Source organism: Apium graveolens, chromosome 3, assembly GCF_009905375.1.
Source record: "Apium graveolens cultivar Ventura chromosome 3, ASM990537v1, whole genome shotgun sequence".
NCBI lineage: Eukaryota > Viridiplantae > Streptophyta > Magnoliopsida > Apiales > Apiaceae > Apium > Apium graveolens.
Window position 1 is genome coordinate 101,134,397 of NC_133649.1, and position 15,267 is coordinate 101,149,663.

Sequence of the window (15,267 nt, forward strand, 5' to 3'; positions counted from 1 at the left end):
TCCTGTCAAAAGTAGACTTTTCAAGAACCAGATTCGTTTGTATAATACGATGTTCGCCTTTACATCAATGGGCGGCAAAGTTGACCACTCAATTAATAATGGTTCCTCCCCTTATGTTTACCGTCTAAATGGTCAAAACCACCATTTATTTGGTTCTCTTGTCCCTGATGAAGGTGGTGACCCCAAGTTCTGTCAATTATACATATACGACACTGAAAATGAGGTTGAGAACATGATGCGTTGGGTTAATGTTAAAGATGGGAAACTAATTGAAGAAGAAATTGTGAAAGGTTTGCTGGGCATGTTAGACAAGACAAATGAATTGGTCAAATACTTTCGGATGGCCCGTGACAGGTTTACAGAGCAGCCAGTGCAAGATCTTAAGATTGTTATGAAAGTGTGTCACTCCGTAACTGGTCGTGAAAATTTCATAGGTCCATCGAATAAAGTTTGTGCAATAATGGTTGGAGATTTAGAAGACACCTGCGGTGAACGAGACATAATTATTAAAAGCAAAGCAGATTGTCTACAGCATATATCAGACATTCATCCTAAACTAATGGCTTTACAATACCCGTTGCTATTTCCTACTGGTGAGGACGGATATCATGATGATATTCCTTATGTAAATACCTCTAAGTATACTGGAAAGAAGCGTAAGAGGATTATAATGAAGGAGTTCTACTCTTACAAGTTACAATGCCGACTTAACGAAGGTAATTTCAAATTTACAATGCATATATGTAGTTGGACAGTTCTAGCTAGCTATTCTGTAGATTTGTATTAATTTAAATCATTTTTGTTCTATATTTTGTGCAGGCAACACTCCCCGATTAGGTGGAAGACTTTTCCAACTGTATATTGTAGATGCCTTTTCTGCCATTGAGTAGTCCCGTCTTTGGTGGTTCCGTACTCACCAGACCACGTTGCGAAATGATTTATACAGCAATATACAGAAAACGTTACGTAACCGGGAAGATAATACCTCTAATGTTGGCAAATGATTTATTTTACCTGCTAGCTTTCTTGGTTCCAAGCGATACATGCAGCAGAATTTTCAAGATGCCCTTGCCGTTTGTCGTTATATTGGGCACCCCGACATTTTTTTGACAATGACCACAACTCCTGTGTGGGATGAAATTCAACAAATGATGAAACTGCATCCTGGTTGTCTAGCTGTTGATTCTCCTGATATAATTGCACGGGTTTTTAAGCTCAAAGTAGATCAGATTGTTGAAGATATAAAGAAGAAGCAGTATTTTAGAGTTTGTATATCAAGTGAGTTTTTTAATTTAATAGAAGATATAAAGAAGAACCATTGTTTCTTATACTTGGATGAACTGTTTTGTCTATATATAAATTGTTTTAATTTTTTTGGCAGTTATGTATGTAGTCGAATTTCAGAAGAGAGGACTGCCGCATATTCACATGTTGATTTGGCTTGATTCTGATTCCAAAAGAAAATTGAATGACAATATTGACAGCTTTGTATCTGCTGAGATACCTGACCCGGTTAAGAATCCTGTTGGGTATGGCGCAGTAAAATCTTTTATGATCCATGGGCCTTGTGGTTCCCGTAGGAAAACATCTCCTTGCATGAAGGATTCCAAATACAGTAAAAGCTTCCCAAAAAAGTAAGAACTACATAAAATTACATTTTTGTTATGATGCATTTTTAATTTTCATGTAATATAATGTCTGATTTGTACACAGATTTTTGAATGAAACATTGTGTATTTAATGTAGGTATTGTCCTATCACATTTTTTGATCAATCTGGATTTCCTGTGTACAAGCGGCGTGATACTAAAATTACTGTTGTGAAAAACAATCATGCTCTTGACAACCAGTGGGTTGTACCCTACAACCGAGATCTACTAGTAAAATACCAATGTCACATGAACATAGAAATTTGTTGCCACGCACGTAGTTTAAAGTACTTATTTAAGTACTGCCTTAAAGGCCATGATCGAGTGACAATTGAGGTTTCTACAAAGAATTCTGGATCAAACTTGGATGAGGACAAGCCGATAGATGAAATTCAGTCTTATTTTGATGGAAGGTATATCTGTGGTGCCGAGGCTGCTTATTGAATTTTCGGCTTTGATATACATTATCGGTCTGTGTCAGTACACAGACTACCATTTCATCTCCCTGGTGACAAGAGTTGCACTTTCCGAGAAGATGATGATTTACAAAAAGTCGTGGAATGTGAGAAATTTATGATGAGTCAATTGGAAGCTTTCTTCAAATTAAATATTGATGATCCAAATACGAGACAATATTCTTATGATGAGATTCCTCAACATTATGTGTGGAATGATTCAGATCATGTGTGGACATTGAGGAAGCGTGGTAAAAAAATTGGCCGACTTATGTATACACATCACAGCTCCGGAGAGATTTGGTATCTAAGATTGTTACTGACAAAAATTAAAGGGCCAAAATCTTTCAATGCTCTCAAAAAGGTTGATGGTGTAGTATACCCAACTTTCAAAGAGGCATGTATGAAGCTTGGATTGTTAGACGACGACAATGAATGGATTGAATTGATTGAAGAATGTTCAAAGAGTGGATTCCCTCCTCAAATAAGAGAGCTTTTTGTACACAATATTGTTAACTGTCAAGTGACTGATCTGAAGAATCTCTGGGAAAAACATTGGAAGCACATGGTTGATGATTTTGTACTACAAAGACGTTCTGAAATAGGGAAGCCAAATGTTGATCTAAGCGACCAACAACTTCAGTATTATGCATTGAAAGGTTAGTTTTTTTAACTTATAAATAAAGTACTTTTTTAGTAATGTCATATTTCATTATGTATGAGAACCTCCCATTGTTATTTACATTTTAGAACTTATTTCATTTGTTTATGGAGTCTGTATGCTCATGCCTTGGTCTAAATGATATAGTCCAGAACTTGATTTGCTTTATAGATTCTACCTTATCTTGAAGATTGTCATGTATTTGATATATAGTATTACAGTTTATTAGATAATACTGGATCTTTTTTGTTCTTACTAATGTGACGGCCTCAACCCCGGGGTCAGGAGTTGACGTCACTAAACACAATTACCAAAAATATAAACAACAGAATTATTATTAAAATATACTAACTTGACCCCGAACCAAGATCCAATCCAGGTTCAAGTATAATTCGGGTTCTCAATACTACAAACTCTTTATTCAACATCTAACACACTCTAACTTTATTCAGCAACTCCTCAGACCTCATGGCCTGATACAAACTACCTCAGAGGAGCCGGGTCCAGTAGGGGCGGGAACATAGGTCGGTCTGACTGATCTTCTAGGCATCTGCGAGATATACATAACAGTTTGCAAGGGTGAGCATAATCGCTCAACAGTACCAAAATATGAATAACAAAATAAAACAGTAATGTAACAATGATAGGAACAGAACTGTAATCATGATATCAACATTATGCAACAAAAATCAGAGAAAACTGGATATCACTAACTAGCATGCTTCATCAAAACAACATAGTAGTGTGCTGTAAAAACATCAGAGTACAATTTTAGCATGCTAGTCACACTTATAAAATTACTGTATCAACTATTCGTACCCTTACGGGAATCACAAAACCCAATTAGATACGTAATGGATATGTGAAGACAGCTGATCAGGCTATCAACACCAGACGGCTCCAACTGCCATCTTATTTATGGCTCCAACTGCCATCTCATTTACCTATTCCGGAACTCAGAGACTAGCTAGGTCTCTGACCTGCTGGACTAATCGGTTATACAGTGCGCGCAACCGAATTAGCCTCTTACGCCACTTCAATAGGCCTACTCTGGCCCCAACGTATCCCATATCTGATCGTTTTATCCAGTTTTCAAAAATCACTTTTACCTATCTCTTTTTCAAAATCAATTCTGTCACAGCACACTATTGAAATCCTCTTTTCATTTAAATCACGTTTAGAGATAGGTACTTTCAGAAGTTACTTTTCCCGAAAACATAATTTTAAACAACATTTCAAATACGGGGGATACGTAACTTAAAACGTTTCTGTTCCATTACGAAAGTAAAACCTTTAGCTATTCATATGCACCGAACCATAAAAGAATGGTCAGGGGTACTTGCCTTGCAACGCTTTACAAAACCCTAAGTAGCTTTCACGTTGACTTTAATCCTGGGAAAACTCGCTCGGAATCTACAAATACAGAATACCCTAATCAGTTACACCGACATGCTTGATATGCTCAAATTCTAACAACTCAATCCGATAACTCGACTCGTATTATTATTATACACATAAACCCGTAATCACATAGTCACGTAGTTGGAATATTGTTAGGGGTAACACGTAGAATATAATTATGTACATTTACAATATATTTTTAGGAAATTTTGGCAGCATTTTATTTGTTTATAAAACTACCCATCGATTACCATCGACGTCAATAATCAAAACAATCCCCAATATTACTCCACCATTTATACAACGTACATCCCAACACCAATCAAAATTAATTATTTAAGTCCGAAAAATATTTTACATAATCATTTTATTTATTTATAAAATTTAGGACTCAGAACATCGTCATCACCGTCCACCGTCCGCTCGTAATGAGTCATCGCGGAATTTATTGGTGCCCGAAATATTCGGGTATCCAAATAAATTCCACCGATTTATTAATAAGTATTTTCCCACGCGAATTAATAATATCAAGAATTTTACTCAATAATTCCTGCAGAAAAAGAATAAGAATTAAAATTGCAACCAAGTCCTACTGCACGCACAGGCTCAACCAAGAGCCCAAAACCAAAATCCAACAGCAAGGCCCAACAGCAAGGCCCAACAGGGAAATCAGCACAAGCCCAAAGAACCAACCCACAATAACATCACAAAAGACAGGGGAGCAAGCACGCGGCCACGCGCCACCCCACCCACACCACCAACACAACACAGCACACACGCACGCACATATCACACACACACAAATTACACACACACACACACATATATATACAACAGTATATATATATATATAGACATAATCCAACAAGACTGATCGGAACCACCAAGCTCACCGGAAAATCGCGGCGGCGGCGAAACCAAAGCAACCGGAATGGGAACGGAGGAAAACAGGGAAGAACAGCCGAAACACCCGAGGAAAAATAGAGGTGGGATATGGGGAATAGAGAGGGGAGAGATACAGAGAGAGATACGAGATTAGACCGAGAGAGAGAGACTGAAATGGGAACAAAAGAGAAACAAACTGCAGCCAACACGTGTCCTGTAAAAAGGATACGTGTTAACTTCTTATTATAAGTTGTTCACACGTGTCCCGAAATACCCGGGGACCTGAATTTTTATCCCGAGTTTGAAATTAGCGAACCGAGACATCCTTAAAACAATTTCAAAAAAATCACGATAATAGTCTAAAATATTTCAGATATCTTGAAGTTAATAAAAATATAAGTATCGAAATTTTAAAAACACTTTCGAGGTGCGCTTTATACCCGCTTTTTAACAAATAACGAGACGACACGCGGGTGAAACGATTCCCGAAAATTCCCAAAATAATTTTAAAATTCTCCGAATAATACAAACTTAATAAAATATAAGTTTCATGATTTTTAAAGAATTCCTGAATTAAATATGGATTTTACAGATAAACACACTCAGAAAATCATTTAAGCATAAATAATTAATAAAATATTGATTTCTTAATTTTATAAAGTCCTAAAAGTAATTATTGAAATTATAAAATTAGAAAACCAATTTTAAAGACAATTCAAATATTTATGGAATTAAAACTTCAACAAAATCACTTTTATAAGAAAAAAAATAAAATCATATATCTCATTAATAAATCACACAATTCAATCTCATATAACAGCAATCATAAATAATTAAATAACAATCCATAACTGCTGCCAAAACCAATAGACACATTTTATTTATTTACTTAAACCTTTATTACACTTCCAAATATTAGAAATAAAATAAAAATACACTAGTCGTTATAACTAATATCATATATCGTTATGAATTTCACCCTGCGAAACAAATTAAAGTTATATAAAATCATGCTATTTGTTTTTAACTCTTATTACAGAAATTAACAAGATGTTGAGATCTATTGGCAAGTCATTGAAGCAGTTCACCCAGCTCCCTCAACCACCATTAAGCTATCTTCATAGCGCAACAAGCAATTTGGTTTATGATGAAACAAGTTACAACATATTAGAAATGGAGCAAGAGTTTAACAAGCTGTTTCCTAACTGCAACCCTGAACAACTAGAAGTGTACAATGCCGTTGTCGAAGCTGTTCAGAACAAGCAAGGAGATTTGTTTTTTGTTTATGGCAGCAGTGGATATGGAAAGATCTATGTTTGGAAAACATTAATTTACAAGTTAAAATCTCTGGGAAAGATAGTATTTCTGGTTGCATCATCCGGTATTGCAGCGACTTTAATGCTCGGAGGACGGACGGCACACTCACATTTTAAAATTCCAATTATGTTGGATGATTATTCTTCATGTGCCATCCATCATGATTCCGACATTGATGTTCTTATCAAATGCACGAGTCTTATAATCTGGGACGAAGCCCCTATGCAGCATAGGCATGCTTTTGAATGCCTCGATCATTCTTTAAGAGACATTATGAAATCAGTGGATGTAGATAATGCAAACAAGCCTTTTGGAGGTATCACAGTGTTACTAGACGGGGACTTTCGTCAAATTTTACCAGTTATAACCGATGGATCATATGGTGAAATTGTATCTGCATGTATTACTCGATCAAGGTTGTAGAATTTGGCTAGGATATTTGTTTTGAAACAGAACATGAGGCTGGACCAGGGTGTTGATGAAGAAGAAAGACAAATGTTGAAATTATTTGCAGAATGGGTACTTAATATTGGTAATGGTAAGATAGATAATCACATTGATCGATCAGATGAATATTGTGAATATGATATAAGCATTCCAGCTGATTTTTGCGATCCTGATATCCAAAATTCAGTTAAGAATATGATCAAATGGACATATCCTGATTTCCAGACCAAGTTCCAATATCCCAAATATTTGAGTGAAAGAGCAATCTTAACACCCACCAATCAAACTGTTCGCAGCCTAAATTATCTTATTATGGATACCATACCTGGAGAGACTGTCACCTACTTCAGCGTTGACAGGGCCGAATAATTTGCTGGTAGCCAATCTGATCTTAGTTTTGCTTTTCCACCGGAATATCTTAATTAATACAACATTCCAGGACTTCCTCCTCATGAATTGAAACTAAAGGTTGGAGTTGCAGTTATACTTATGAGAAACTTGAATCAGACACTTGGCCTTTGCAACGGGACGCGGATGATGGTGACCCAATGCTTGAAACACTGTGTACAATGTGAAGTTATATGTGGTGCCTTTGTTGGCACAAGATATTTTATCCCTCGAATGGAGTTATGTCCAACTGAAACTACTCTGCCATTCAGATTCATTAGAAAACAGATGCCTTTACAAATTTGCTACTCCATGACAATTAATAAAGCACAAGGTCAGTCGCTTGAAATAGTTGGATTGTTTCTTCCGAAGTCGATGTTTACCCATGGTCAATTCTACGTTGCTGTCAGCCGAGTGACTTCTCCCAAAGGGCTTAAAATTTTCATTGATTCAAGTAGTGGAACTCCTACAAATGTTACTCAGAATGTAGTGTACAAAGAAGTTTTCTATAATGTACCTCAAGTTTAGATTTACGGTTAATTTCCTGAAATCTTTTAATTTATGACAAAACACTTGAATTCGTTTACCATGTAAGGGAACAAATTCTATTGTTATTATATTTTTGGTGTAATCATTGTCGTTGTAATGTGACTAAACATGTCGACATCCTTTATATTTCGAATGGAACTTTAAACCGGTAATGTTAGAATTTATTTGAACTACCCATATGTAATAATATTTTGGTCTTTGATTTTAGATAGTATGTTTAAATCTGATAGCTACCATATACCTTTATGTAAAACAGAGCCCAAGTCTACAGCTATTTTGAGGCAACATTGATATAGAAAAGTCATCATAATTCAATTATATCTTCTTGAAGTCAAACAATTTGTAAAACCATGATGCTTGCATTACGTATGCCCTGTCAGTTTGGACAAATCGGATGTTTATCTGATATATATACCAATACAATTTTTACAAAGCATTCTACACCACACATCAAGATAAGTTTTCAGGGTTTAGACACATTATTGAAGAAAACTGTTCCTATCTTGACGATTTATCAAGGTAAGCATCATTGTTCTACATCATTCTCTTTTGAATGTCATTTCATATGTTTATAAAAATAAAGTTAAACTTCATAATCTCATTATCCTATCTATATCAATACAGGTTTGTATAAAAAATGTTGTTTAACAAGTATGAGAAGCTGCAAAATCTTGGATGTGAAAGGACTGAATGGACGATACGTGTTAGAGCTCAAGCTGTTTGGGAGGGTATTACCAGGGCAACTATGGAATTTCGTGGTCTGAATGTTATCTTCATTGATGATTCGGTAACATTTATTATACTGAAATTAACATTTACTTTGGACATGTCTAGAAATATAACTTTTGATGTCTTTAAAGCCATTTGGTAGTTGAATTTACCTTTTCAAAGTAAATTTCTATATAATTGCTATTCTCTTTTTTTATGTTGTTTATAGTGAAATATTTTTTTCTCTCCATGTAGAACTGTCGGATTTATGCCTTTGTTAGTTCTAAGATTGCACCGCTTTTCCAAGATGATTTGAAAGAAGGGAAGATTTTTAGTATTTCAAATTTTCATGTGAGAACTTACGAAGCTATTATGAAGAATAGGGAAATCAGAAATGAGAAGCATATATATTTTGACAATTATACCGTAATGGAGCCTGAATTAGACAATGTCACCCGCATTGAGCCTTATGCTTTTGATTTGTTTGATTTTCATGAAGTGGCCACATTTTTGAAAGATTCCAGGTTCTTAATAGGTATAAATTAGTTGATTATCATGTTTACCGTTTTGCCTAACTAAAAAGTTTAATTGCTTACCTTTAATTTTTAATAGATGTTGTTGGTGTTATTCAAAACACCGATGTTGAATCTGTGTTATCGAAAGATGACCCGAGCAAGTCCCATATCAAATTCCGAATAAGTGATGGAAGGTAAATTAATTTTGTGAAAATTTACTTGCCAAGAACTTTGTATACTGCTGATATCTTTAATGTGTTTACATCACAACCTTTTATACATGTCTGATCTGAATGTTACCTTTTTCAATACATTAGCTGTTGAGTTTGAAAAAAAACTGAAACAAATGAAAGAGGAGCAAGTAATAATCATCATATCAAGTGCAAAAGTGAATCTATTTGATGATGTGTAAATTATTATACACATTTGTTTTTTTGGTGATGAATTTTATTACTTGGCATATTCAGTTATTACTAAAATCATGATGTTCTTTCACATAACTTATTCCTTAGGAGAGAATTGTTTGAACAACTATCCCGCCACTCGGTTCTATCTTAATCCTGATCACTACAGTGTGCCTCTGTTAAAGAAAAGGTTCTAACTTTCTTTAATTTAGAACTTATACGTATTTTTAGTCTTTAGTCTTCCATGAAATGTACTAAATGTGTAAATCATTTTAAATTTCAGGCTTGCTGACCCCCCCAGTAATTGTCGAAACTATGGAAGCAGAAGAGGTCATTGATAATAAACTTTACACCATTGCAGAAATTAAAAAGTTCACTGAAGAGTACATTCAGGTTAGTTGGTAATTACCCGTTTGATTAAGAATCAGGAAAGCGTAAATATTCAAATTACCTACGCTGTACCTATGTTAGTTAATATTTTAATATCTTATGCAGAATAAGGTGAGGTTCCAAGTTAATGTGAAAAAAGTGGAGGAAAAAAACAACTGGTATGACAATTTTTGTACCACCTGTGGTGACGAGGTAAACATTGTTGCTGAAAGGTATAAGTGTGAAACATGTAAACGGAATATCCCTTATCCTGATATAAGGTATTGACATATTTGACGCTCAGCAATGAAATATCTTCAACACTAAATCTAATGATTTATTTCTGTGTTTGTTTAGATTTAGACTTGCTGTTGTTTGTAAAGATGTTACTGGTGTTATTGCAATGGTTTTTGATGAAGAAATTTATCGGCTTACTGGAAAAGATGTCTTTGATATTGAGAATGATGACAATCAAGTAAGATAAATTATGTTCCACATTTCTTTTAACAAGCTGTTAAATAATTTTTCTTACACCTGTTTATGGTGTGTACAAAGGTAGGAGATGGGATAAACTTTCCTCCTATGTTGAAATCATTTGAGAACCGTGATTACATTGTAACGCTCTTGATTGAGGAAAAAAATACAAAGAAATCCTGCTCTGTCTATACTGTCTATGCACTTGATGAACCAGTTGAAATGTTAGGAAATCACACTCCTGGTGACACAGTGGACATTACCAGTAATGCTGATTCAGTCACTATGGTAATGTGAATTACTGTATTTTATGTAAACAAAATACTATTTATGTTGCATTCATCATTACTACATAATGGTATCTAACCATAATACTATTTGTAGGGAATTGATCTCCTTTCTAAGTGAAGCGCTGATAGTCCTCCTACTGAGAAGTCCTCAAACAAAAAAAAAGCAAGAAAACAAAATGAAGTTGTATCCTGTGAATTGGATGAAAATGTTCCTGTTGGTAGGTGGAAAAACATTAAGAAAGAGGTAACACTTAAATCAGTTACACTTTTTGAAGTTTATCAATATCTTCAACTATATTACAGTTGTGTAAATTTGTTCATAATTTTGCAATATTTTTTCAATATTGCAGGTCTGATTAAGTGATCTGCATGTTTTTGTAAAGTAGAAGATATTGAAGTTACTCCCTTGTGGCACAATTTTAAAATCTGTAGACTTTTTTGTGTCAAATTCTGAATGTTTGAACTTATTTTTTGCACAACTTTTGGGATTATCGTCAATTGTAATATTGAATGTTTAAATATTTCACAGACACTTCCTACTTTGGCTTTTAAAGTGTTCTGTTTGAAGTTAATGACCAGGATACAATTGGTATGTTGATATATATTTCTTTATTGTCAGCCTTTATATTTAGTGAACACAGTAGTATGTTCAGAGTAAAGTTACCTTAGTAATCACTACTTCCTCTGTAACATCAAACAATGAACAGAGCTGCAGTAGGAGATTCTCAACTACATTGCTTGATTAATTTGAAAATTAAATACCCCATATATTTACATACACCTACCTGGAAACTATCATTAAAGGATGTCATACTACACTATTTAATCCAAGAGTTCTATATAAGTGAGATTCCTGTGTCCTTTTACTCAAACCTTTCTATCAAGTTTTAGTCACATAATTTTATAAAATGTCTGCTAGGAAGTATGATAGTTTCAAAGATTTAAGGAAGGGTAAATATGATTGGAAGGTTGCAGGAAGGGTAATGAATTTGTGGAGAGGTTACACACGCACTAAAGAGCCATTCAAAAACTTTAATCTTCTACTTGTGGATGGCAAAGTAAGCCTGCAAACTTTTGTTACTTTTTTACTAAAGTTTCAACACTGATACTGTAGTTTTATTCATGTTTTTTTCTCCTTTTCTTTCTTCCTGTAGCGTGCAAGAATTCATGGTTTTGTAGCTGGTAAAGACGCTGATCAGTTGGAGCCTATTTTAGAAATTGGAAGAGTCTACCTATTTGAGAATTTTACAGTTAAAGAGTACAGGCCTGAGGACATTTTCAGACCTCTTAGGAAGGACATTCAAATTGTACTTGATTCTCAAACCAAAATTACAGCTTTAGAAGAGAAAATGGTAAACATTGAGAAGTATATTTTTGATCTGTTTGACCTTGCTGATCTAGATTCACAAGCAAGTCAAAACCGATATCTTACTGGTATGTTATCTAAATAATTACTATTTTTTTTATTTATGCCAATTTATAAAGTATATAACTTCAAATTATATAATGTTGTTTGTTTTAAGATGTTATCGGGGTGATGGAAAAACCTAAACCATTGGCAAGAATCCCAAATAAACATGGAGCCATACAACAACATATTACATTCAAAATTACCGACGAAAGGTTTGGTTTCATATATTTGCAAGAATATAGTACCCAAGTAGTTTTCTTTAACTACCACTGAATTTTGTTTTGAATATGTTTCTTATTACAGTAACACCATAAAAGTAACCTTTTGGGATGACTTTGCCAAATACTTTGATGATGTTCTCAAACAAGAGATTGATTATCCTATTATCATCATTATTGGATGTGCTAGAGTGAACAAGTGGTCAGGTATTTTGAGATATAAGTGTCTTAACTTGGATGCATGTCTTTATGATAGTTTTAATCATGATTCATCAATATTTTTATAAATTCCTAGTGTTGTAGATGAAGTAGACCTCTCTAATGCTGCAGCTACAAATTTCTACCTCAACATCAAGCATCACAGTGTGACTGAAATGAGAAGAATGTAGTGCTTTTATCAAAGTTCATTGACAACATGTTATGTAATATTTAAAAGTGTTAAATCTAAAATGAGTATTTTCTTTTTAGGTTATCTAAATCATCATTTGCAAGAACAAATCTTGCAGCACCGAGCATCCCTTTTCCCAAAATTTTGACAGTACAAGGCATTAAAAATATGGGAGTAGATCAAACTGAGGTAAGATATAGTACTGATAACTTATTTCTGCTGTTGATCAAGTACTTATAATAATATCTTGAACTTTTTCTGTTAGAATGAAGTACTCTGTCAAGTTAAAATTAGGAAATTGCAAGAACTAAGAAGCTAGTTTGTCCAAGTTTGCACGTCATGTTACAAGCATGTAGAGATTGTGGGAAATTTTTATACATGTGTACACTGTCTGAGGAAAGGATCATATGCAGAGAAGAAGTATGAAACTGTTGCTCCCTAAACTTCAATAGATTTTATATGAACTTCAACTTATAATAAAATTCATGCAGGTTTGAATTGTGCATATTTGCCTCTGATCAAACTTGTCCAATAGATATTATGCTGGAAGACAGAGAAGTAAGGACATTGATTGGAAAAACTTATTATGAGTTGCAGTATGAGGTACAACCTGCAATCACCACTTCTTTTTCATCTTAGTGTCTGAACTATCTTATCTTGTGATGTAATCTAATATTTCATGTAGGGCCACAATGATGAAAGTATTATACAAGTTCTTAAAACTATTGAGAACAAGGATTGCACTGTCAAACTGATCGTAACCAAGGAAAACATAAGCAATGGATACCCGATATACCTTGTCAGGGACATAATGGAAGGGTTTAATATCGAAGACAACACTGATGCTGAGACTCACCCTCATCCAATTGAGCATATTGATACAGAAGTAAGCAAGAAATTACTAACTTTTATTGTCCTTTCAAATTTACTATTATTTTTGCATGAGTAATTAGTGTTACACTGTTATACAGGCATCTGGATCAAGCTATCATCTTGACACTCTCTCTGGGCTTAGTTACACAATTGGACAGAGCTGAATTATTATCCAATTTGAATGTCATATTCTAATTACAAATATTAAGTCATTGTAATGTTATTGTTTAATTGTAGAGTACACAGTTATTATATCAGTCTCCTTCCAGCCTTTCCAGATGTTTCTGTACCTAGACGGGATGTCCTATTAAAAGTTGGACAGTTTCAAATAATTAGAACCAAAACAAGCGTATTGTGCACAATTTTGCGATTGGCAGGTATAATTTTGCGTTATGAAGCTCATAACTGAAACAACTTAATATCTTACCACTCCATAATTGTACCCGCGCATATGGAAATTTTATACTATGATCTCGAATTTATTTGTACCAGGCACAACAGATGTACTACCTATAAGATAACACATTAAATAAAAACAAAAACTTATATTGTAGCGTAAATAAATAATTTGTACAATTGGAATTTGTTACCTCCAGAAGCCTGTGTACTTGGGAAGACAGTTGGGAAGACAACCTCCAGCTGATTTCCCCAAAAGCAGATATAACGAACTCTGAATTTCCATCATATGTGAAGAGCAACAAATGGTATGTATTGAGATGATTAGTTTTTATGAATCGGCACAAATCACGCAGACCAATAAACTTATTTGCAGCAAGATTATACGATCCAGAAACGGTTAGTCCGTTACTGAGAACATATTTCACAGAGTTGCGAAGCGTTCCTCCACAACAATCAACAAAAGATATTGGTGGTTCCTAAAATTGAATATGGTAAATTACTAAAATGAGAAACTATATTAAGTAAAACTGTGAAATGACTTTAATGCATGAATAAAAGTAATAACCAGTTTGAAATGAGGATTACTAACAATTTCATCGATAAGTTCGTATCGCGTATTGATGTAATGCACAAACCTCCAACCACCATCACGAATAGTTACTATATAAAATTAAACAAAGTAATTATTATTGTTATTGTGCATAACATATACAATGATGGAAACTAATGTTTGAGGTAAAGAATTTAAATTTGTTATTGAACTTATACCTTGACGTGGATTACCAGTCTGAAAATGATGAAGTCGGTTAGGATAGTCAATTTCCGACTTATTTTTCCCAATGACATACACATTAAAATCATATCGGCCATTGTACTAAAAAATAAGCCGTTCACCACCAGTTAACCCAAAATGTGTAAAAAAGTTAGAGAAACCTTTTAACATTCTTCTTCTTTTATTAAGATCGACAGGCAACATGTATCCATTACGGAAGTTCAATCGGATTTCGGATGGTAGTCTATTGCAGTATTCAGAGGGAAATTCATGTGGAATCGTCTATACCAATAACCAAAATTAGAAAAACGCATACAAAGGAGATAGAAAATGACAAGTAGTTTAAAGAATCCATGTTTGTAAAAGAATTTAGCTAATCATTTCATTCAAAGTGGTGTCATAAAGGCTCAGAAATTTGACAAATTTGAGACTGTTACTTCCTGTTGAGTCCATATCTAAAGGCGAAAAAACTGAAAAATTACAACTCTAGTTTTACAATGTAAACATTCAGAAGTCTACACGTATTCCGTGAGGCCTTTTGTATTCTTTTCTTTCATAATTGCCTATTTATACAATACACATTTGTTACTTTCAATTCAATCACAAATTGTCAAAGGATCAGCAAAAAATATCAATGGCATCTTCATCCAACCCTACGTATGGCTACTCATATACATGTATATATACCTGTTTATA

General features: G+C 34.1%; 4 protein-coding genes across 8 annotated transcripts; all 4 read left to right on the forward strand.

Annotated features, from left to right (window-relative positions):
* Positions 1-1,043: 1,043 nt before the first annotated feature.
* On the forward strand, positions 1,044-2,767 carry LOC141714479 (uncharacterized). The gene is made up of 4 exons (XM_074517997.1): positions 1,044-1,278; positions 1,382-1,634; positions 1,747-2,061; positions 2,137-2,767. Exons 1-4 carry the CDS (start codon positions 1,044-1,046, stop codon positions 2,765-2,767), a joined length of 1,434 nt encoding a protein of 477 aa, XP_074374098.1.
* A 3,333-nt stretch (positions 2,768-6,100) lies between these two features.
* LOC141714480 (uncharacterized) lies at positions 6,101-6,790 on the forward strand. The gene has a single exon (XM_074517998.1). It carries the CDS (start codon positions 6,101-6,103, stop codon positions 6,788-6,790), a length of 690 nt encoding a protein of 229 aa, XP_074374099.1.
* A 1,401-nt stretch (positions 6,791-8,191) lies between these two features.
* LOC141710835 (uncharacterized) lies at positions 8,192-10,936 on the forward strand. Of its 5 annotated transcripts, none has more exons than XR_012571080.1 (9): positions 8,192-8,269; positions 8,375-8,537; positions 9,486-9,567; positions 9,661-9,770; positions 9,873-10,027; positions 10,104-10,221; positions 10,302-10,508; positions 10,605-10,754; positions 10,861-10,936. XR_012571080.1 is itself a non-coding variant. In XM_074513354.1 (8 exons), the coding sequence occupies exons 4-8, from the start codon at positions 9,693-9,695 to the stop codon at positions 10,626-10,628; spliced, it is 582 nt and encodes a 193-aa protein (XP_074369455.1). In that variant the 5' UTR covers positions 8,192-8,269; positions 8,375-8,537; positions 9,486-9,567; positions 9,661-9,692; the 3' UTR covers positions 10,629-10,910. The 5 variants fall into 5 exon arrangements, 1 of the variants encoding a protein (XP_074369455.1); XR_012571081.1 differs by lacking the exons at positions 8,192-8,269; positions 8,375-8,537 and adding exons at positions 8,719-8,993; positions 9,071-9,167; XR_012571083.1 differs by lacking the exon at positions 9,486-9,567.
* Positions 10,937-11,089: 153 nt separating this feature from the next.
* On the forward strand, positions 11,090-12,442 carry LOC141714481 (replication protein A 70 kDa DNA-binding subunit E-like). The gene is made up of 5 exons (XM_074517999.1): positions 11,090-11,568; positions 11,665-11,944; positions 12,034-12,133; positions 12,225-12,346; positions 12,435-12,442. The coding sequence occupies exons 1-5, from the start codon at positions 11,419-11,421 to the stop codon at positions 12,440-12,442; spliced, it is 660 nt and encodes a 219-aa protein (XP_074374100.1). The 5' UTR covers positions 11,090-11,418.
* The last annotated feature ends 2,825 nt before the right edge of the window (positions 12,443-15,267 follow it).